Below are 23,062 nucleotides of genomic sequence, written 5' to 3'. Positions count from 1 at the left end.
AGCTATTCAATACAAGAGAATTAATAGTTTCAGATATTCTAACTGACCCAATAAAGGCACTCATTTAAGCAGGACTGCATTAACAAAGTGAAAAACCAAGGGCAAAATGGGTTCAAATGGAGCATTTTACTCCTAGTTGGCTTTAACAAAGCTGAATAATGCTTATTCTGACTTTTTATGTGCAAGACTTGATAAACTGAATAAGAAGGCACTCAATGATCAGTCAACGAGCATTGATGAATGGTCATTAGGACCCCCCCAATCTCAGGGAAGGCGATTCCACAAAGTGGCACACCAGCTTGAAAGGGCGGACTCACTAATGTCCAGATTTCTCCACTTGCTTGTTCCACTTTCACTTTCAGACCACTGGCCACCAAATGAGGCTGACATATTGGAAAATAATCTTTTATGGATGAGTGATAAATAAAAATGGAGGCATTAGCTGAGCTTTAAAATTCAAATCTGCTAGTTTTGTCAGACCCTCCTCCCCCCAAAGGTTTTGATTTTCCACCCAGCTGGAAGCTATTAGTGTTTTCTTAAGGCAACCCACTGACAGGACAAACCCACCTAATGTGTGAGCTGTGAGGCTGGGGGAGACTCTTTCTATATGCTTTCCCAACTTTACTGTACATAAGTTTGACAGCCAACTGAATATACACACCTTGATATAAAGACACACATTAATTTCTTGCTGCAACTTAATGTTCTCTAATACTTCATACAACCACAAACCCTGTACTATGTTGTATTAAATTCATGGTGAGTTTTTTGTGTAACAGAAATCTGTATCTTCCATCATTCTAAGTATTCCAAAAACACACAGAGGCCCCAAAGGATCAAAAAACCCCAAAATTTTTAATCTTGATAAGAAAGTCACCTTCCTCTACACTTAAGCCCTTGGGGAAAAAAAGTTACTTCTTTTCTTGCAAACATTATTAAAATATTGCAGTATGGCATGTGATTATCTGCAACAGCAGCTCTGAATACAAGTGTTACAAACCACTTGCCAGATAACGCCAAGACATTTCCCTAAACATTTCCTGACTGGCAAAGCTTTGTGAGCTTCTTAAAATAGTTCAGTGGGATCTTTAAAATATATATAACTTGGTTAAATGACATCCAAAGGGGGATTTGATAACCATCTACACAAACACTAGAAGGATGCACAAACCAAACTGAGAGAGAAGATGTTTAGGTTGTCAAAAAGGGAGTAGGAATAATGTGATGAAACTAATTAAAGGAACATTTAAGTGTGTGTGTGCGTGTACGCATGCATGAAGAATCTTAACAGTAAGGTGTTTTAGACCCAAGGAAATTGGAAGCTTCATAATTTCAGTGATCTAACGAGAAAGTAGATCTATTAATAGCATTTCAGATCATCTGATAGGGAAGGGCAACCTTGGCTGTGGGATAGACTTGACTATTGGTTTTCAACCTTTTTTCGTTTGCGGGCCCCTAAAAAATTTTGTATCGTGGTGCAGATCCCTTTGGAAATCTTGAAAACCACTGGACTAGACAATATATGTCTTTTCCATCTCTATTGTTTTATTGTTCTACAATCAAAATAGGCACTGGTTATAGAGTAAGAACCAAATTCAGCAATGGTGTAAGTGAGCACAACTCCCATTGGCTTTCAAGCTGAATCTGATGTTAAGTTTTAAAACAGTGAAAGGATATACAATCAAACCTAGAAGAGCAATACTACAGAAAAAGATAACAGACCTAAGTTTCATTGCCGAACATGGGCCCCGATTCTCCAAATACTTATGAATTTGTGTGACTTTACTCACATGTGTAGCCCCTTAACTTTAACGAGAGTACTCAAGAGAACGGCCATGTGCATATGTATGTTTTTGCAGAATTGTGGCCATTACAAAACCTCATGTGAACATTTTATGAAACAAAACATTTGCTGTGAAATATGTGACACAAATAAGTATTAAGACTAATTTTGTAATTGTCATCATGCATGTTAAGAAACAAATACTGCACAGTTTATGCATAAATTTCTCTTCTGGCTCTTTATAAGATTGAATATTCAGTTATTTTTGAAAGGATGCAACAAAATACCAAGATTGTATTTCATATATAAAGAAAAAGAATATATTCCTTCCAACTAACCAATGCAGTGTGCATGATAATATCTAGTGCTTCTGCATTGGGATCATATTTTGGGACCTCAATATAACCTTTCAAGTTATTCGCTGCTTTCTGATTTGAAGCTCAAAAGGGTTTGACTTAGCTGGTGAAACTCCTCCTCCTCCAGTGTATTAACCCTCATTTTGACTTCTAATCAATGTCTTTTAAATGTATGAGGTTTTCATGATAAAGAAAATGTGAGAGAATATTTGTATATGAAAAGAGTGTATCTAACCACTGGCTAGAAATTCAATTCTTACTTTTTTCTTTGTAACATAGCTCAGTATTTGTGACACTAACTAAACATATTTTATTCATTTGACAAGGACTGTAACATTATATTAAAAACTTTTGTTTCAAAGTCACCACCTCCCCATTTTGACTGATGGCGAGTTAGTTTTGTTAAAACGCAAGGGTGATAGCATATGCTCCAATGAACTTTCCCTCCTCTCAGCACCAGAGACAAAAACCTGCAGCTCTGCTCTGCACTGGCAGCCATCTGGACAGCTTTCTCTCAATGCCTGCCCCACATCACACTGCAGGCAAAATTTCAGGGCTCTAGAGCTCTGTGGAGCTATTCATGACATACCAATTTCACATTTTCTGCTTGTTTGCTTGCAACAGTAAATGCTAATGAGGACTATGAATGACATTTTTAAAGACAATAAAAAGGTCTCCAAATCCCTTGCATATGGAGACACTGTTTTCTAAACTTCACCTTCTGTTAGGGAGCTATTACACTCTAAAGGAAAAAAATAACCTAAGGAGAACAATGAGATGATCAAAGCATAACGGAGTCCCTAAGAATTCCAAAGAAAACAATGTTTGTAAACTAGGTTAATGAAAGACAGATTTTATGCCAATGTACAGCAATAACACTTCAGTGCAGTAACCATCCCTTTCGATAGCTCTGCTACTTCTTATCATAAGGGCTCATTAATTATTGTCTCTTTGCAGGAAAAAAACAACAACTTTCAGATATCCTGCAAAACCTCAAAAGCCAGTCATCTGGATTTTTTTAATTGCTAATCTGTAGATGACTCTGAGAGTAAACTGTTATCATTAATTGGGATGAAATGCTATGCTTTCATAGAGATTAATGTAATGACTAAGCATGGTCAAGATAAATATCTGTTTCTAATGTTTTCTTTCCCAGATCTGCCTTTTACAGTGTTGTTATTAATACACATTAAAAAGTTTTCTTACTTTGTGTAATATGTTTTACATTTAATTGAAGACTGTCTCCTTATCATTAACAAGGATCAAAACACTTTCAAGAAAATCCACCAGGTGGAGCAAATACACAGCAATACAAAACTCTCAAAATTATTTATGATCTTATTGCCACTTCCAAGAAGAAAAAATGTTTTATGAAAATCCCCACCACCACCTCTCACCCCTCCTTTGTAGATATATTGATCAATTTGCACTAATTTGCTACATTAACAAACACCTGCAAGCTCTTGTCAGATGGCTTTAGTACAAAACTATTGCGTTACAATGTAGTTGTAGCTGTGCTGGTCCCAGGATAATAGAGAGACAAGGTGGATGAGGTAATATCTTTAGAGACAAGCTTTCAAATCACACAGACCTCTTCTTAAGCTCTGTGTAAGCTCAAAAGCTTGTCTCTCTCACCAACAGAAGCTGGTCCAATAAGGTATTACCTCACCCACCTTGTTTCTTCGATTGTATTACAGATCAATTTCAGCAAGAATTTGCAAACCACCATATACACCCCAGGCACAACATAAGCACACACACACTGCCTATTTTCACTGCAGAACCCAAGTGTTATACGACTGTATACAAAAGATACTACATTAGAATAGTGTTAAGATTGTAACAAATTGATCAATATAAAGAAATTCAAACAAAGTTACCCCATGGCCTCAAAACTATTCCACTGTGCATAGATTGTGGCAGGTCTTAGACCAGTCAGACTAGCATGTCATGTTACATACCAGATGTATGGTAGTGCCTGGAAAAGGTTTTATAGAGTGTGTCAGTGTTCACCAAGCATTGCCTTTTCTCTGTGTGTCATATCAACTGGATCATCTAGAGTAGGGGCTCCCAAACTTTTTCATATGGTGGACCAAGTCTTAGCAGAGGAGTTGTCATGATCCACCTTTCCCATTTATAATCAGTGTTCCACTGGTAACTACCATAATTTCTTACATGCAAAAGGAATATAAGCAAAGTGATGTATTGTTAGCTTCTTCTAAATGCAGTTTAGCAGCTGGAAGCAAGGAGGGTAACCAGTAACTGTGACCAACCAGACCACCAATGATGCACGAACCACAATTTGGAGAGCTCTGATCTGGGCAATGCTTATTGTCAGTGACTCATAGGAAAGCATGTTTTTAGTGGGACAAGTTTCCTTTCACTTTTCTTGTATCTTCACTTCTATTTTCTATTTTCCTTCTCTCCGGTCCAAAGACTATTTAAGTATGTGAAGCAGTCATTGGGGGAGAGAGAGAGAGAATGGAAATAATTCTGTAATCCAGTGAGTAGGGCTCCCACCTGGGAGGTGGGGGACCCAAATCCAATCCCCTTGGACCAATCAATCTTTCATTATTTATCCACAGTGGAACAGCTTCAACATGTCAGAATATCCCACATCTCAGTGGTTAGAGAACACTCCTCAGAGGTAGGAGACACCGTTCAAATCCTTTCTCCCCCTCTCTGGCAGAGGAATCAAACCTGGGTCTCCCACATCCCAGGCAACTGTTGTAACTGCTGGGCTAAAATATATAAGGTGGGTGGCTCTACCTTTGGCTGGATTTGGAATGGGACCCAGTCCGGTAGATGCCCTCTGAGCACACCTGCTGGATTGGGCCACCTATGCAAGTGAGGTGGCAAATTAGGTCCCCTGGTTTGTGAGTCACTCCAGGACTTAGATGGCAGACAGGAGTCTAGACACTTAGAAGGGGGCAGTAGACACATGCCCAGAGGCAGATACATAGGCACCTAGGGAACTTTTACTCTGAAAAATTTAGGCTCAAGTGAGTTTAGGGGCCTACAGGATTCAGCAGGAGTTTTGTGATCCCAGTGGAGCCAAAACTAGAATGTAGGTGCCTAAAACAGGGACTTAGGTGCCCAAGTCTGGGGTTTAGGTGCCTAAATACTTTTGTGGATCCCATCCTTTTCCTCTCTTTGACAGGCATTTCTAGGATTGGAAAGTGGCAGCAGTTTCAGGGTCTAATGTTATACGTGCTATCAGCAAAGGTAAATTTGTATTAAACACCAGAAGTACTACAACATCCAACACTGGGCTAACATGCCAACTTAACTTCTACAGACATGCACAATGGAGAGAGTTAGCACAGAATTTGGCCCCTTGTGTATAGTGCTATTAATGATATCTGATGGGACAGTACAACACGCTCTCTCATGGGGATGAAAATGGGTTGATGTGAAGGACTGGGGTTTCTGCGTATGTTGCAGCCTAAGATGACTCCTATCTTAGTCTTTTGTGTCAACTTCCTTAATTTTTGTTTCTTTGATATAGGGGTAGAAAAGACAGTGGTTTAAATATTACATCTAGATAAAATCAGATGACTGTGATGTGCTCTACGTGGGGCTATATTGTGGCCATTGAGAAACAGAAGCAAGATCTAAACCTAGAGGTGATTATTAAGTGGAGTCTCATACAGAGAGCAATTTACACCAATTAATACCATGAGGTCATCTGAACTGACTGTCAGTAAGTGTCCGAGTACAATTCAAGATGCTTGTTTTAACATATAAAGCCCTAAATGGTTTGGGACTTGCTATCTACCTTTCTCTATGTAATACTGCAACAACTAAGATCAGCAGAGGCACTCAAGCAGGAGTCCCTGGATTTAAAATATAGAAAGTTGTTTTAAGGACATTCTCTCTGAGATGGTCTTTGAATATGGGCAGTGACTAAGGCCTACTTTTTCCTCCCCAATCTTTCAGGTGTAGTGGGGAAGGGGTTATGATTATTTTCATTATGCCTTTGGTGCAGGAATTTTATTGTATTACTTTATATGCTGGTGTGCATTTATTTGTTGTAACGAGATGAGCAGATCATTGTGCTATTGTACTGTGAACTTTAAAGTAGATAGGTGTTTGTTTAGGTTTTATAAATAGATAGGAATAAAATTTGCATATCCATATAAATGCACATACTTTCACATACACCACAGGAACATCACAGTTACCATAGAATACAACAGCTCAATTTTTAATCATGTAGATGCATACAACCCAATTCTTATTTACACTTAGGCTCCTTTACAACACCCTGACAGTGTAAAGAGGCCTTCAACTGGCTGTAAGTGTAACTCACATCAACTTTAAAGCCCATTACACTGCCATAGCAATGTAAGTGGACCTTAGTGTAAATAAGAATTATGGACTTGATTCTCAAAGTGAGGGATTATGTACATATTTAAGAGCTTTTTAGAACATGATTATCGATCTGATATACTGTAACGGCTCTTTTGTTACAGTCTCTCCTGCAAATCCGTCTTAGATGGAGGATTAGTGACACAATAGATCATAATGACTCTTTTGGTCCTATTACACTATCATTTACTTGCAGCTGTGTATGCGCACTGAAGGCTACGTTCTCCTCTCGATGAATCACGTAAATCCCCTTCATGCTAATGGCAGTTTATGCATGTGCATCAAGAGCACAGTATGCCTTTAAATTTGCATGAAGAAGTCCTAATGAAATACTTGGAAAAAATAAATTACTGCACAGGCAATTTCCACCCCACTCACCAAAATATCCAAATGTCACTAGCCCATGAAAGAGCCGAATCCTGCAGTCCCTATGCAGGAAAACTCCCATTGATGGAAGGTGTGCAAAGAGTAGACTAAAAATCCTAGAAAATGTCAGTGTAATAAAATGAAGGCATAGTGAAGTTACGGGAATGGAGAAAAGACATCTGAAACCACAAAGATTTCTTTGGACTTGGTTCTGCTCACACCCATATAAATCCATGGAAATCACTCAAGTTAAACCAAAGCAAATCAGAGCAGATTCATGCCCTCTGTATTTCTTTCCACTTCTGTCTTAAATAGTAGTTTATATATCTATTTATATTTACATTTTAAGCCCGCTCGACTACAAGGAATATGCTATATGTATTGCTCTGGCAAGTTTTCATAACCATGGGCCAACACCTTACTCATGCAAATAGTCCTATTAAAGGGCTAGACCCTGACATCCTTATTCATATTGAATAGGGCCTTAGGCCCTGATCTGGCAAAAGCTTAAGTTTAAGCATGTACCTAGATATTTGCAAGATCAGGACTTATTCCAAGGGTAGCTATACTGAAATCAATGAGACAACTCATAGAGTAAAGCTACTACTAAATACGGATAAGGACAGTAGGAACTAGTCCAAAGTTATTGTATTGTATTGTAAATGGAACACTAAGTTAGAACTCCTAGAAAAATCATGAATTTTAAGAATGGAAGTGCTGACAGCCTCTCTCCATTGCTCTGACATGCACCATTAAATATCCTGCTTTATTCCATTTCTCACATGGAATAAAACTAATGCAGCAAAGTACTTTGGAGATTAAAAGTTCAATGTGCTAAATATTCTTATTGAAGTAGTAAGATGGCTAGTGCAAAGATTTTTAACATTCTCAATGTTTTGTTTATTTATTTTATGGCACAAGCCCCATTCAAATTATTATGCTGCTCTTCCAAGGATTTCAGTTCAAAAACATATTTTTTAAAGAACTTAAGAAAAGAAAAGAAAAATCTAGGCAAAAAGGAAAATACTGAAAACCCAGAAGTGAATGAGTTAACATTTTGTTGTTATTGTTGTAGTTAGCGTTACACCAATGCCAGAATTTTAAGGGAAAGACTGAAAAGAGCCAATTTTTTTTTTAATCTTTTTTAAAAAAAATCAGGCCTATCTGTCAGAGTGTTGTCCAGGCTGGGAGAACAGCACCGGCAGGAACCTCAAATTCCTGACCAAACCCTCTTCCACACAATGCCTCCTGAATGAAAGGAACCCAGGCCTGGCAGAGATAGCCTGCTGTCAGGAACCAGCCCTGACGTTTGTGGACAGACAGGGCTGGCCTTGCAGGATGTCAGAGCAACAAACTGCTGTTCGAGATACTGGATTTTCACACACTCTCAGCCTGGATGTTTTGCTCTTCAGGTAATTAAACAAGGAAGCAGGGCTGATGTGTACGAGTCTGACCCCGGTGCTGTGGCTCCATGGTTCTGCATATCAACTTCCGCAAGAACAGCCTGGAGCATCAACAGAATCTTCTACTCTCTCTCTTTCTTGCCCCCACCCTGCAACGCCAAGCTCTAAAACAAGTTCTCTCTGGTAATGTGTGCTGCTGTCTTCTTTTTTTCTAATTAAGGAAGACTAAATTACTTGTACAGTCCCACCAGCCTTGCTGCCTCCTTAAAAAAAAAAAAAAAAGGAAAGAAATGGTTACATTCCGATTGATATCCCCATGCCTTTTATACATAATTGTAACAACAGCAGTAGGTGGATGATATGCTAAATTATGTGCCCAAAGGGGGAGGGAAGGAACCCTATAGGTATATACTTTTATTGGCTCATCATCCTAAATAAAATTACTTTTGAAAAGTGAGTGTTTTATGATTTGCCCAACCGTTGCTCAATATTTTAAAAATGAAGTTATTGTAATTTAATCATCATTACTGGAGATGTTTTAGTTTGAGAACATGTGATATATCATATAGAGCTGTAAACTAGAAAAATGGCTCCATATTTTCACTCTTTCCTCCCCAAAGAATTTAAAATCTGGAGTTATTAGCTAATAACTTCTAAATTGCTTGCTGTAGTCAACAGAGAGATTCCTTTGTGACTGAACTCATTTCTATGATTTTAAAATAATGTTTACACAAAATGATTTTAAAAGATACATAACATATTCCTGCTTCTTTTGAAAATCCATAGACTAGAATATTGGCTGAAAGACAGACACCAAAAGAGAGGAATACAAAAACATGCCTGCTTGTCTGTGTTGAACACAAAGAACATTAAATGAAAACAACTGGCATGCTGCCAAATTCCTATAGAGGCAAAGAGATTCAAATAAATTGATTTCACGCATCACACTGACCTGGGATCAGTGAGCAGTGGTACAATACACTCAGAGCTCCATGTGGGGCAAGCCCATTAATGTTATCAGAGCCCTAGTATATTACCAGGAGAGAAAGAAAAACAAAACAAAACAAAACCCCTCTGCAAACTCAGAAAATCTTTTTGAAAAAATAACTTGAAATCACTTTGTTTCAATTATTAATAAAGATATAAATTTGTGAAAGCAAACAGTCTGCACCTTTGAGATTACTGAAAATATATTTCTTTCAAATTAGAATTTCTATGAAAAGCCATATTTATATTACACACACTCACATATACAGTAAATGCACTCAGACATACATGCTGAACTTATGCTATATATTTTTATATACACACATTCTCTACACTTTCTACTTTTGACCATCGTTGCCCTCAAAATTAAATTCTTCTCTTTGAGTTTCCTCTTTTCCCTTCCTCCCTCCAATGTTTTATAAAGATTATAGGCTATTTTCTTTGTACTTCAAAAGCTGGATTCCTGCCCAGTACTTTCTTATTGGCTCAGAAAGTAAGCTGAACAGAATGGTCACCACTTACAACTGTTCTATCAACTTTACCTATAGAAAAAATGTATTTTTGGAAGTCATGAGCAGTGATTTTCCTGTATATATACACACACACACACACACACTCAAAAATGACCCATTAGCAATCTGACTTTCTTATGATGAGTGAAATAACCCATGTGTGCTCTTGTCATCCATCTTTGTTTTTCATTAAGATCTCCTACACTGCAATCAAGAATAATGCCAACAAGCCACAGGTGTGCACCACATGAACAGATGAAAATCTGATTGTAAGGGGTGTGATGATGGTTCTCTATCTATAATACATTCATCCCAAGGTACTCTTATACATCTGTTATATGTTAAAGGCTTTTTATTTAAATTGTAGCCTTAGAGAGATTTATGCAGGCAAGCAACTACTACTTTAAAGGGCAAAATAAATAAATACATACATAAATAAAAGACAGTGAAGTAGCAAAACCAAGGGTGAGGATGCATGCTTATCACAAATGAAAGGAGTTTAGTGTAATAAGAAGAATATAAAAGGAATGGAAGCCATTTAGGAGTCAATTTAACTTGACTCCACCATCTTTTTATTTTGCCTTTATTAGATACTGGTACCAAGCAATAAGTGAAATATTTTGCTTTATAATGTTGACATTATTACCAAGGTTATTGCAGACAGACCAGCAGGGATTGGTCCCTGACCCATCTCTATTTTTCATGAGCAACCAGATGAAATCTATACCCTTCAACATCCATCTGAAAAGGCAATGTCTTCCAACCTTAATGGGGATTAAATACATTTGTGAAACTGGGATGAAGGTGGCTAGATACATTGCAATTATGGGGCAAAGTTATCTAGAGCAAGATGATATAAGGTCATTATTAGATTTCAGAAGACATATGATTCCATTCTCGGCCAACTTCTTAACTTGTTCAGCAACATTTAAACCCAGAACTTACTGGAAGTTTAAGGTCACTGGCCAAAATTTTCAAATTAAGGTGCTTACAGTTAGGCACATACATGTGTATTTAGGCACCTTGCTAAGTGGCCTGACTTTCAGCAGTTGATGAGCATCCCAGCTCTTACAGAGATCTAACAATGCTAACAATCACCAATCAATGTTTCTCTTATCTAAGTAGCTACAGAGCAGCTTATCCATGAAAGACTTTAGTATTCACACATTAAGACCTTGTCTATATTAGAAAGTTGTATAGTTAAAGCAGTACAACACCCCTAGAGTAGATGCAGTTATATCCAGTTGTATATGTATAGAGGTACTGTATACCAGATTAGCTATTACTATATGGAAAGGGGAATAAGCTACACTCGTATAAAATGACTTTATATTGACATAAATGCATACACACTAGGAGTTGTACCGGCGGCTTGACTTGACCCGTAGCTAAGGAGGTTAATTTCACATCCTCCCCATCCAATCAGACCACTTCATTGGCATAAAGCAAGATCATTCAGGCTTTATGAGGATGAAGTAAATTTCAGCCACACCACTATGCAGCAACAACAGGAATGAAGAACATTAGAAGACATGCATTCTGCCTTGCAGTACATTTCCATTTCTCCTACATGTGCTGTATTAGCAATAAACCACAATAAACTATCCATTAGGCTGCTACTGTGGTATACTTCAGGCATGAAACGCCTTAATTTTACATATAATTTGTTTTTAAAAATCCTCTATAAAAACAATATTGGAGGAAGATATATGCAAAGTACTGTTCCACTATGAAAAACAGTCCATAACAGAAAGATAAGAGAGCAAATAGTGGGGAAAACCTTTTCACTACTAATTTAGCAATAAAAACATATTATATGGGAGGAGAAACCCTGGTAGAGGGGAATTAATTCTTCCTCCAAAGCCAGCTATGGGGATCAGGAGCACAGAGAAGCGGCTTGCTTGCTTAGGACTGACCTAGGAATTAGAATTTAGTTTAGAATCCCAATTCTGTTTTTTAAATTATTTTAAAGGGTGCATTTATCCCAGTGTACAAAGCCCACACCAACTCTCCACACTATCTAGGGGTTTAAAGTGGTGATGAAGGCCTTCTGTTGCCCCTCTGAACGGGGATGAATTTCACAAAGGATTTCAGCTGTGGCAATGGGGTAGAAGAGAGCTGAGATGCAAAGTGACATAATAGGATTTAGCTGCATTTAAAGTGTCTAAGACTTGAAACCAATGAGAGTTGACTGTAGGATTTGGGCCTATGCTTGTTGTATACTATACTTTTTACGCCATCTGCTTGAACAAAGAAAGGCTCCCATTCTGAAAAGCTTACCTGTTTACCCAGAATTATTTAAAATCCATTTAATAAATATTCTGTTATTCTGCTCTCTAGACAACTGTTTCAGAAAATACCATTTCTTACTTACAATAAACACTGGAATTGTGGTATAGCTTTCACACTTTAACTCCAAGTTTTGTTTTACACATATCAGATTTTTTAAGTACACCAAGGAATACTCCATGACAGAAACAGAAAAATATCCAGACTTGATATCTTCTTATTCAAATCTATCATGGATTCCCTCTGTAATGTATTTGCCTAATATCCTGTCTACACCATAAATACATCCATGTCCGCAAACCTGGTTACAGTTGCCACATGCCCTGTTTTCAAACATTGTTCCAATTTGTAATGCTGATGGGACCTTAACCATGCTTCACAACCTGGCTAAAGCCATGTTTGTAACCAGATTAGGGGATACCCATATTGTATAATTGTTTTCCAGATGTGGCTGAATTTGTAGAATGGACAGGGCATTAGGAAAGTGCAATGCTGACTTCTTTTTCCATTTGTCCTGGATTCTTCTCCAATGATATTAAAACAAAGTCACGAATATGAAACATGAAATTTGATGAAGGCTTTTTGGAGGCTGATATGGGGCTGCGAGGGGAAATTTCTTTTTTTAAATTACAGTTTACAAGGCAAGGTACGGTAATTAAAAATAGGTATGTAAATTATAAAAATCAAATATTTATCTTTTCCTTACCTTGACAAAATTCAAAGTTCCCTTTTTTCCGGCAGTCACCTATCACTAAACTCAGTGCTCTCCAAGTGTTTCTTTTGACAGATATCATTCTCCACCAATCGCTCTGCTAATTTCCTCTCTCCTTTTCTGACTGGGACAGATATTATGTTCACCAGCCCAGAGATCAATCTTTTCTATTGACAACAACAAATGAAAAAAAAGAAGCACATATCACAGCCAGTTTGAAGCACCACACCCCTTTATTTGCATAACAGCAGGACTTTTTTTTAAAAGGAACAGAGATAAATGCTGTCATTCTAAAGCAATCATTACCCACATTTTCTCAGAAAAATAAATGTTATTAATTATTTGTAGAAAAGCTGTTTTATAAGTTAACACTTTACAACAGTCCATGCTATAGATAGTAATCAAACAAAGGATGAATGCAGACTACATGTCAGCATCTCATCCCTAACTCATTTCTCAAAAAGGTGTTTCTAATATATTTCATATAAAATAATAATATATACTTTACCTGGTCCAACAGACACACTACAGAATCACCTCTTAAACTAATGTGTTATGACCTTTACATTACACACAACACTGTTGTCTCTTCTTATGAGTAAACAAATTCCAAATAATGGGAGATCAAAAGTCATGCTCCTCCCACCTCTGAAAAACCACCCCAACTGCCTCAAAACTGGGCTACTAAAATACTTCATCATTAATATTCATCTATATTATAACAGGAAGATCTAGCATTGCTATAGTTAAGATTGTCAGCTTTTCCAAGACAGTGCTATGTTTTACAGGCCTTTCTAATTATGGTAGGACAGAAAGATTTTCAGAGTTAGGCACACACAATTACATGCATGCTTCAATCTGCATCTATGGATCAGGTATCTGAGGACATAAATTAGGCATGCATACAGGTCTGGGCACAACTACATGCAGATAACTGAAAATCTGGCCCAGCATTTCTTCTGGCCTGGATCTTATTGCACAAAATTTGTACATGGCCCCATTTTCAAATGATCAATTCATTTTTACATCAGAAACCATAACCACTTATATATATTTTTTTTAATTCCTTACATTTTAAAGTTAAGATTTACAGAATGAAAAAGTTTACTATTTAAAGTACTTTCTTGAGTTTACACTCAATTTTGGTCTCAGTCCTGCAGCCAAACTTCTATTGATTTCAATGAAAATTACAATGAATGTCAGGACGGTAGTAGTGGACCCAAATTTTGTCAACTGTTAAGCTTTAGATGTAGCATTTTGACATTGGCATTTTGAAAATGACTACTGAAGTATGGCTAGGGTATTCAGCTTGCATGCAGTAATTACTTCTATAAAAAGATGTTTATTGCTATTTACCAAACTCTGCGTTTGTTACCATATTTACCTAAGAGGCAATAAAAGTTCCCTTTTTATCTGTCCTCTAACATTAATTGTATGCTTTTTTCAAATGATCCTTGATATAAAACAACTTACATTTCCATGAGTGTATACAATATTATTGTGAGGTGTTTTTAAATGAACACTTAGGGCCTGATTCTGACACTCTTGCTCAGGGGTTCTCAAACTGGAGATCAGGACCCCTCAGGGGGTCGTGAGGTCATTATGTGGGGGGTCACAAAGTCATTACGAGCCAAACCCCACCCCAAACCCCGCTTGCCTCCAGCATTTATAATATGTGTTAAATATATTAAAAAGTGTTTTTAATTTATTAGGGGGGTCACACTCAGAGGCTTGCTATGTGAAAGGAATCACCAGTAAAAAAGTTTGAGACCCACTGCTCTTGCTCAGACTGAGGAGTATTTTACTGAGCAAGAGGTCCTATTGATTTCACTGAGATTGTTCAAGAAATAAGGTTCTACTCTGCATAAGGATAGCAAAATCTGGCCTGTAGTAAGGGAAACATAAAAACTTACTCTGAATAACATTATTGCCTAACCGAACTCCAGGATAACAGCTTGAAGTGTTATCTTTAATCCAAGTTATAGTGCTAGTGTCTAGGTATTTCAGTAAATAGAGTATGGAACATACTTTACAGAGAGACTTTTGTAATTACCTAGGCCAGTGGTTCCCAAACTTGTTCCGCCGCTTGTGCAGGGAAAGCCCGTGGCGGGCCAGGCCAGTTTGTTTACCTGCCGTGTCTGCAGGTTTGGCCAATCGCGGCTCCTAGTGGCCGCAGTTCGCTGCTCCAGACCGAGGGACGTACTGGCCGCTGCTTCCAGCAGCTTCCATTGGCCTGGAGCAGCAAACCGCGGCCACTGGGAGCCGCGATTGGCCGAACCTGCAGACGCGGCAGGTAAACAAACTGGCCTGGCCCGCCACGGGCTTTCCCTGCACAAGCGGCGGAACAAGTTTGGGAACCACTGACCTAGGCACACTACAACTGTTTAGGAAGGTGTTTCTGCATCCATTACCTAAATTTGGACTTATGGCAGACTTGAAGCATTAGTCTCATATTTTGTATTTAACAATATTACAATTAATCTTTTAACAGGATGTATCCATCTTTTGTTAATCTACTAATCTTGCCACAATAAACAGGTTCAAATATGTTCATTTAGGCAACATATAACATTTTATTTGAATCTACTGAATAGTGTATTCCTTTTCATGAAGTAGGGGGGAAAAAAGGTTTTTTTAAAAACTCTTGCTGCACAAGACAATGTATTTTGAGTATCTTCCTTTTAAAAATCATATCCTCTCATCCTATCTTTTTAAAATATGTCTTATCTTCCTACTAGTTCTCTGTTCCATCCCCTTGCGCACCCTTTGTATGTGCTACACTTTCCAAAGTGATAATAGTATTCTGATAAATCTATGGTATGGTTATATATGTTGTCACTTTTTACCTCCTGATTTATAAATTCTTGTTACTAGAATGTACATACAAAGTGTTCTGAAAGCTAAATTCCACTCAAAGCAGAATGCCTCAAACAATTTGTAGTCCTACAAGACTGTTATTAAAAAAGCTCAACATGTTGTATTACCATGGAAATTGTGGAAAACATACATTCCCAAACAAATATTACTTTTTCTCAATGGTATGAAGTAATGAAAACCACATGTGTAAATCTGCGATCCGTGCAGTAGTTCAAGCTGCAGCTAATACAAAATACAGAGAGTGAACTCTGCCATATAAAGGATTCTTGTTACAGAAATATAATGTGAAAACCAGATGCAGACAGAAAACCTTAATCACAGATGGGAATGTAATCACTGGCATACAGAATACTTTTTTGATCAATGTTAACCATATGCGAAATGTATTTATTTTCTAAGGAATGCAATAACTTGAGAGAGCCTTCTATTTGAATTCGGTTAACCTCATATTCACAATGCTTTTATCTTACTCCCTTCTCCCCTCAATATATAAGCTGAGCCAAAGTTTTAAGAGGAAGAGTCATTGGCCCTGGCAAATCATTCTTGTATCAGTTTATCTTTCAAAAATTTAATAGGATATAAAGACTACACATATCAGAATCAACCTCAAAAGAAATCAAATGCAGTTACCCATTACTGTATTTCTCAGTTATTGCCAGAAATCCCTTCATCACCTAAGCACACTTCTCTAGAGTATTATATCACCATTTGGTTAAATTTTTCCTTTAGCATAATTTGTAGTTCTTCAGCAATGCAGCAATAAAACCTTTTTTTTCAAACAACTTGGTTTTCAAATCAAAGCTGAACTCCCTATTCTGATGAATCTCCTTCCCTCTTTATGAAAAGTAAATGGTTGCAAAAAAAAAGTGTTGTGACATCAAATTAAAACATAAGTTTCTGCTTGAAGCACGTGGCCTTTATTCTAACTATAGGAAAGCATGATATAATGGTGAGGTGCTGAGCACCCCCAACTCTTACTGACCTCAGTGGAGTCAGTGGGAGCTAAAAGACACTCGGCATTTAGCACGATCTGCCTATATAGTACTGAAATTGTTAATTTACATCGTGTCCATTATGTGGCCCAAAACTCAGATGATATCCTATCCTATAACTGCTGGATGAGGGTAAAGTTGCCAACCTGTTGGTTTTTATTGCTAGTGAACTAAAAAAGCAATTTCTGTTCAGCTATCAAAGAAGATGCAAATACTACAATTTTGTGCACTTTTTATTCAAAAATATGTAACTATATTTTAAATTAGGTTCACCCCTCATGCTTCTAACATGTTGCCAGTACAACCTAGTATTACAAAGGTTTAGCACCCGCAAGCTGTATCATGGAATGTCAATCCTATATATAGTTTGTCATCTGGTGCAGGTTAGTTTCATTTTTCTAGATAGTAATTACAATTGGTTATTAAACTGGACTGCAAACTAAAGACCAATGTAAGAATGGATTGCAAGTTTTAAAATATTTTAGAAACGGCTTCAAGAAAATAAAAAAGAAGAAAAAGGTCAATGAGTTCTATCACCTTTGGCTTAGTACTAACTCCCATTAGCCTTAGCCTAGGTTAGACATGTACATCAAGGGGAGGACAGACACCTAAGGTATTCTGTCACAGGACTCACGGATCCTACCATGGTTTAACCTAAGGTGCCGCACAAAACATTTCCACTCAAGTTCTTCAAAGACATTTCATGTAATGTTCATATCCCCTATGTGAAGCTTAAAATAAGCTGTTTTCTATGCTCATATGTAACTGGCTTTTTTTTATTAGAATACTTTTTACTCTGTCGGTTTTATGTATTCTTCAGGTAAAAGGGGCACTTAAAAAAAAAATCTTGCCTATTTTGACATTTTGTTTTGGAGGAAATGCTAGTCAAAACCTTTTTTCCCCGACAATGTACAGCATTCTACTTCCAAAGCAAAAGTGATGTGTATTTTAACATGGTATACTTGACTTACTTCAGAACAATTATGCTTAAATTATTAACAGTCCCTCTCAGACTTTGACCAGATATATATTTTATTTTGCACAATTTATATAGTAAAGGATGCAGGATATATTTAAATAGGAAAATACAGCCTCCCAGCTGTAAAACAGTTCCACGTAATAAAACACAGAGCGAACCATGAAAGCTCTTGTTTTGTGTAATTTGTGTGTGTGTGTGTCTGTCTGTGTGTCTGTGTCTTTTTTCCTTATCTAATTTCATCTGTGAGAGACTGTCCCTAGAGAACAAGAGAAGAGAGAACCAATTATATCCAGAGGCTGGTTTCTCCAAAATGAAGGCATCTGTTCCATGCCAATGACTTCCACATGGAAGAAAAACAGAACTTTGAAGGCATCTGTGTTCCTGGTTGACAGTCACAGATCTTAGGGTTTACTGTAATTGCCCAGCTGCAAACATGATTTGGTTGCTGCTGTTGTTGTCAGCTGATCTCATCACACACAAAAAAGAAGAAAGCTTAAGTCTTCTTTAAAAAAAAAAAAAAAAAAAAAATCAGTTCCTCTATAGTATCCTGACACTTCTTTCCCTTTTGATGAAGGTGCCTTTAATGGTGCACTTGATTTTCTTGGTAGAAATTAGTTGTAATGAGTGTCTTAATAAAGACGGGAAATTATTTTATTGTGCAAGTTTTCTGCCTAGAGATATTATTTTTAGGTAAAATTATTAGTATAAGGTGTTCATTACTTACTAGCAATTCAGTGTGGTATTTTATAGGCATTATTCAGAGACTAACATGGTTCACCAACTGCTTAATCCTGAATCTGACCTTTTTCAGATAAACAGTCCCATTGAAAACAATGGGACTGCTCTCCTGAATAAGGGCCCTGGGATTGCACACGGAATTCATATGGCAGAAATAACTAATGTGATTTTCATAATTCAAATCACATCACTTTCAGTGAAAGTTGACACTTTATAAGAGAAAAAATATATAATGCAATGTACTGGTGGTTCAGAACCATGCTATACTGCAATGGGCCTTTATGTATATGACATTATGACACCTTCTGACATCTTCAGTCATATACACAAAACTCCTGCTACTCTTCACTGTTAAAAACTGAAGAAATAGCTAACAAAAGCTTTATCAAGGGCAACTAGCTTCAGGCAGACATGTCCATTTTGAAATATCAAGACCCTTACCAATTCTCCAAAGGCAGACAGCTCAGCACTGAAGCCCACTTTAGGATCTAAGGACACTAATAGTGCAGTTGCAATGAAAATAGTCAAAACTTGATTATCATAAGTATAAAATATATTTACATACTGTAACCTACACTTATCATATAATTAAGGATCATGGCTCCAGGAAATGTTTAGAAGAAATGTTCTTTCCTTTCCTTCAAGATGTTCTTACAGACCTGGAACAAAAAATTCCACCTGTCCTGTATGATGGAAGCGCCTTGCTTTGTCTTTCTTCCTTACTTTCACCAGGATCTCTGTGTTATTCAATGGAATCCACTCTCCAGGACAGATGGAATTTTAAGGCCTGATCTTGATCCTTTGAACTCAATAGCAAAACCTCCCATGGACATCCATGGGAGCGGGATTGGGCCCTTAAATCTCAAAGATTGTAATAGATATTTACTGATTCTCTCTAAAAGCTGTTGTAGTTGTGTTTACTGCAGCTGTACAAACACTATTCTGCAATCCGTTAGACCATGTCTTACTCAAAAGTACTTTTAATGCACTTTAATGTAATGGTTGAAACCCTGGCCCCACTGAAGTCAATGGGTGTCACCCAAAATGTATAAGCATACATTACTATATGAACATACATTCTCTATCACCCATATTTAATTCCTCAACATCACATGCAGTGCAGCATGAACAATTCAGTAGGGATAGATCGCTTATTTTCCATTAAGACCTGAGCTAATGACTTATCCCCACCTAACCTAACAAAGATGAGAATTCATGTTACAAATTTGTTTCTCATCTGGGGACAAATTTGGATCCAGGCTCAAAATGAATCCAGCAGGATACTGATAAGACCACAGGGCTGAGGTGGGAGGAAGGAGACAATGGAGAGTACCTCCAAAGCAAAGCAAGAGCATTTAGACGTTTTCTGGAAGAACACATTGACTGGAGAAAAAGGTTACAACCCCAAAGAGATAAACATCGTAACTTTGGCACCAGTATATTCTGTTTCAGCTTTGTTCCTTTCCAGTGGTGTTTGCTCATCGTTGTGCACATAAAGCATGTATAAAAATCAAAAATAAAGCAGTGTGTAGTCACTGGTAGGATGTTATCCTTGCTCACCTTCACTTTGCTTTGACACTGGGTTCAATATGAGTTTCCAGCATTAAATGGTTTGCTGATGGTCTTTTCAAATAATGAATAGCATGGTCTTGAAACAGCCCTGGCTTAATGTTTCCTAAGAGTCTGTGATTCTGCTAATTAAACCCCTTTCTACAACATTCCTCTTAAATACTTTTAACAATGCCATCATTAAAAAAACAACCCAAAACATCCTGGCACCACTATTCTTTGATAGCACTCCCTCCCCCCCAGGTGCCATTATCCATAAACTTATTGGCAGAACTCTCAGGTTTCTGGCACCAGTATGCCTTAATCTCTTTGGCAGCAAACTCCACCTGGATGTCACTGGAACTGCTCTCCCTTAATCTCTGTTGGAGCACTTTTCCCAAATATCCTTTGCCATAATATCATTCCGTCTCTTTTGAAGCATTCTAATTATCTCATTTTCTGGCAACAGTTGCCCTCTATCTTGCTGGCAATGCTCAAACTGGTCTATGGCACCTCTCTTCATGAAGTTGTTCAGCATAAGTGTTCAAGAATATTATTCTAACATTTAATAAGAGAAATTTTATGACAATATCTTAGCCACTCAAACTGGGTATAAACATGTCCCATGGTTTGAAATTTTATTTTATTTTATCCTACTGATATGACTGAGCCAGTGGGGAGGAAAAATATGGTGGCAAAGCCTTAACCACTTTGATTCTCAACAAGACAACACTGTAAACCTTGGAGTTACTAGAAGCCACAGACAAGTTTACTCAATATTCCAGCTTGTCATGAAGAAACGTTGAAACAGCAGTCTGATCCCGCTGCTCCCAGGCAAATGAGGGAATGATACACAGAAAACAGAGTATTCAGCCAGAGAATCCATTGTGGAAAGTCTTTTGACCTAGCGAATCGAAACATGACATTTGAACCACCACCTAGGGAGGCGACTGTGTGGTCATCATCAGTCAGGCAAGAAATGTAGTCTATAGCTCTTCAAATAAAATGAATCACAAAGGGAACCTGCTTGGTGGTAATGACTAGTACTTATGCAAATTGCATATCAACACCCGGCTAGGCAGACATATTAAAGCCTTCTGCAGCTACTGAACTAACTATGGGTCTTGTACAACAGATTTTGCTCATACAGCCACCTCTCTAGGTGGCGGTCAAAATTTCTGGTTTCTACTCTCTGGCTCAGAATGGCTCTTTCATAAATGAACTAATATTTTTTATTTTGTCACTGGAAGTAAAAAAAATTTACATGCCACTGTTTGTGTATTAATTCCCCTCCACTAGGTGGAATCTTATCTTTTTCTAGATAAATAATAGCAGCTTAATTATCAAAAGTACCTATTATCACCTACCATGTTTTCTTTGTGGTGATTCATTTTATCTTACAAGCCACAATCTTACCTAACTAAAGAAGTGCTGTTAGATCAGCTGCCTTCTTGACATAAAAGAAGAAATCATTAAACACCTCATGACGTGAAGAGTGTACTGTTAATGTACTGCAATATGGAAGACTGCAGTAATACTACTGTTACAACACTACTGTATTTTTCTATTTGTAGGGGCCTTGTATCTCAGCATACTCTTGAATGATGATGAATTTTCAAGGCAGAAGATAGAAAAATGGAAACAGAAAACTATATTTTTAATAAATCAGTAAAATAAATATCATGCACCACTTGGACAATTATAAAAACAGATAGTTGGTGAATTTCGTTAACATTCTTGATAAGAGCATATAATATCTTACATATCTATGATGCCTTTTATCCTGAAGTATCACAAACTGCCTTACAAAAACTGAAATATGCACAGCATAAAAGGATTATTTCACCTACCATTGGTGGAGTGAAATGGGGCAACTGTTTAACAGTGTACAGCAACACTACACAACATTTTAGGGCAGAAAGTGAAGGAATTCTGTTGAAATTGTTGTGAAAATGTTGATATCCTAGCCAATTTATCTAATGGTGTTAACACCCCCCTACTGGTGTGAAAAGTACAATGTAATTTTATGTCTAGAAGGAGTGAGCACCTTGGTTTTAAATCTTTTCTGAAAGACAGCACTTCCGGAAGCATACTATCCTGTGGCATTAGTTTAGTAATGTCTCCAAGGGGAAGGTTCCATCAACTCAGTCAGCACTACCATTTCACTGTTACTTGGTCTTCCATCTAAAAACTAACCAAGCCAGGCCTTAATTAGCTTATGAACCTTGACAGTATCAGATCACAAGGCAGTAAAGCCAGCAGATCTTTTGTTTCCATGAGCTACCATTCTCCACTTCTTTGTCCTATGTATATAAATCCAACAGAAGATGGAATTTGATGAGGATTAGCTCTGTTGCAGGTAGGGGATGGGAAGCAAGTTTTGTATTTAGCAGAATGTTTGTTTGTGTCAGGTGGAAGGTGTAAATGGCTGTTTAATTTAATTTTTGTTTTTGTAATGTGTGTCAGCGGTACCTAGAGCTTTTGATAAGTGCCCCTTTTTATATTTGTAGAAATCTAAAAATAAATAAATATCAATCTCTTTTAGTTAACGTAAGTGAGTGTGTGTACCTGTGTGCCCACACTCACATGAGTACAAGTTATAAAGAAAACATGCAGCAGACATTCACTCAGACTCACACAAACACTAACCTCACACAAAATCTAGTCAGTATTTAATTTTCAGTGTATCTAATTTTCTTTAATCTGGCTTTTTGTTTAACTGTGACTGTTCTCAAGTAAATATTATTTAAGATGCAAAAAAATTATGATCAGATTTATTTCTTTAACTGTATTTGTTCATGTGGTATTTGGTGTGTTTACCTATAAAACAAAGTAGTTTTAACCATAAAATAAGGGACCAGAACCTTGGGCAGCACTGGGTTTTAATTTTTGCAGATTTTTGAAGGTCACTTTGTGACCCTGGGTGATTCACTTCAATCTCACAGTCAAATATAAGTGTAAAACCAAACTGGAGCAAAAACAAGATCCCTTCCTCCCATGTATCCATGATGCCCAGGAACTGAGCTCCTGGCTAAAAGATCAGAATTCAGCAGCTAAAACCCATTTTAAGATTAAAACCAGGAGGAGGCACATATCCTTCTCTGTGGCAGATAATTTGTGGTGTTGTGCTTACTATGAAATAAAGAAGT

General features: G+C 37.3%; 1 protein-coding gene across 1 annotated transcript in view; it reads right to left on the bottom strand.

Annotated features, from left to right (window-relative positions):
* The window catches only part of RUNX1T1 (RUNX1 partner transcriptional co-repressor 1), a 117,122-nt gene extending 104,261 nt beyond the window's left edge, over positions 1-12,861 (bottom strand). The window contains exon 1 of the mRNA XM_065398058.1: positions 12,774-12,861. Coding sequence (XP_065254130.1) covers positions 12,774-12,861 — 88 coding nt within the window. The remainder of the gene's footprint in view (positions 1-12,773) is intronic.
* Positions 12,862-23,062: the final 10,201 nt, after the last annotated feature.

Source organism: Emys orbicularis, chromosome 2, assembly GCF_028017835.1.
Source record: "Emys orbicularis isolate rEmyOrb1 chromosome 2, rEmyOrb1.hap1, whole genome shotgun sequence".
Taxonomy (NCBI): domain Eukaryota; kingdom Metazoa; phylum Chordata; order Testudines; family Emydidae; genus Emys; species Emys orbicularis.
The sequence above is the reverse complement of the archived record's forward strand: the minus strand, read 5'-3'. Positions and strand labels throughout refer to the sequence as shown.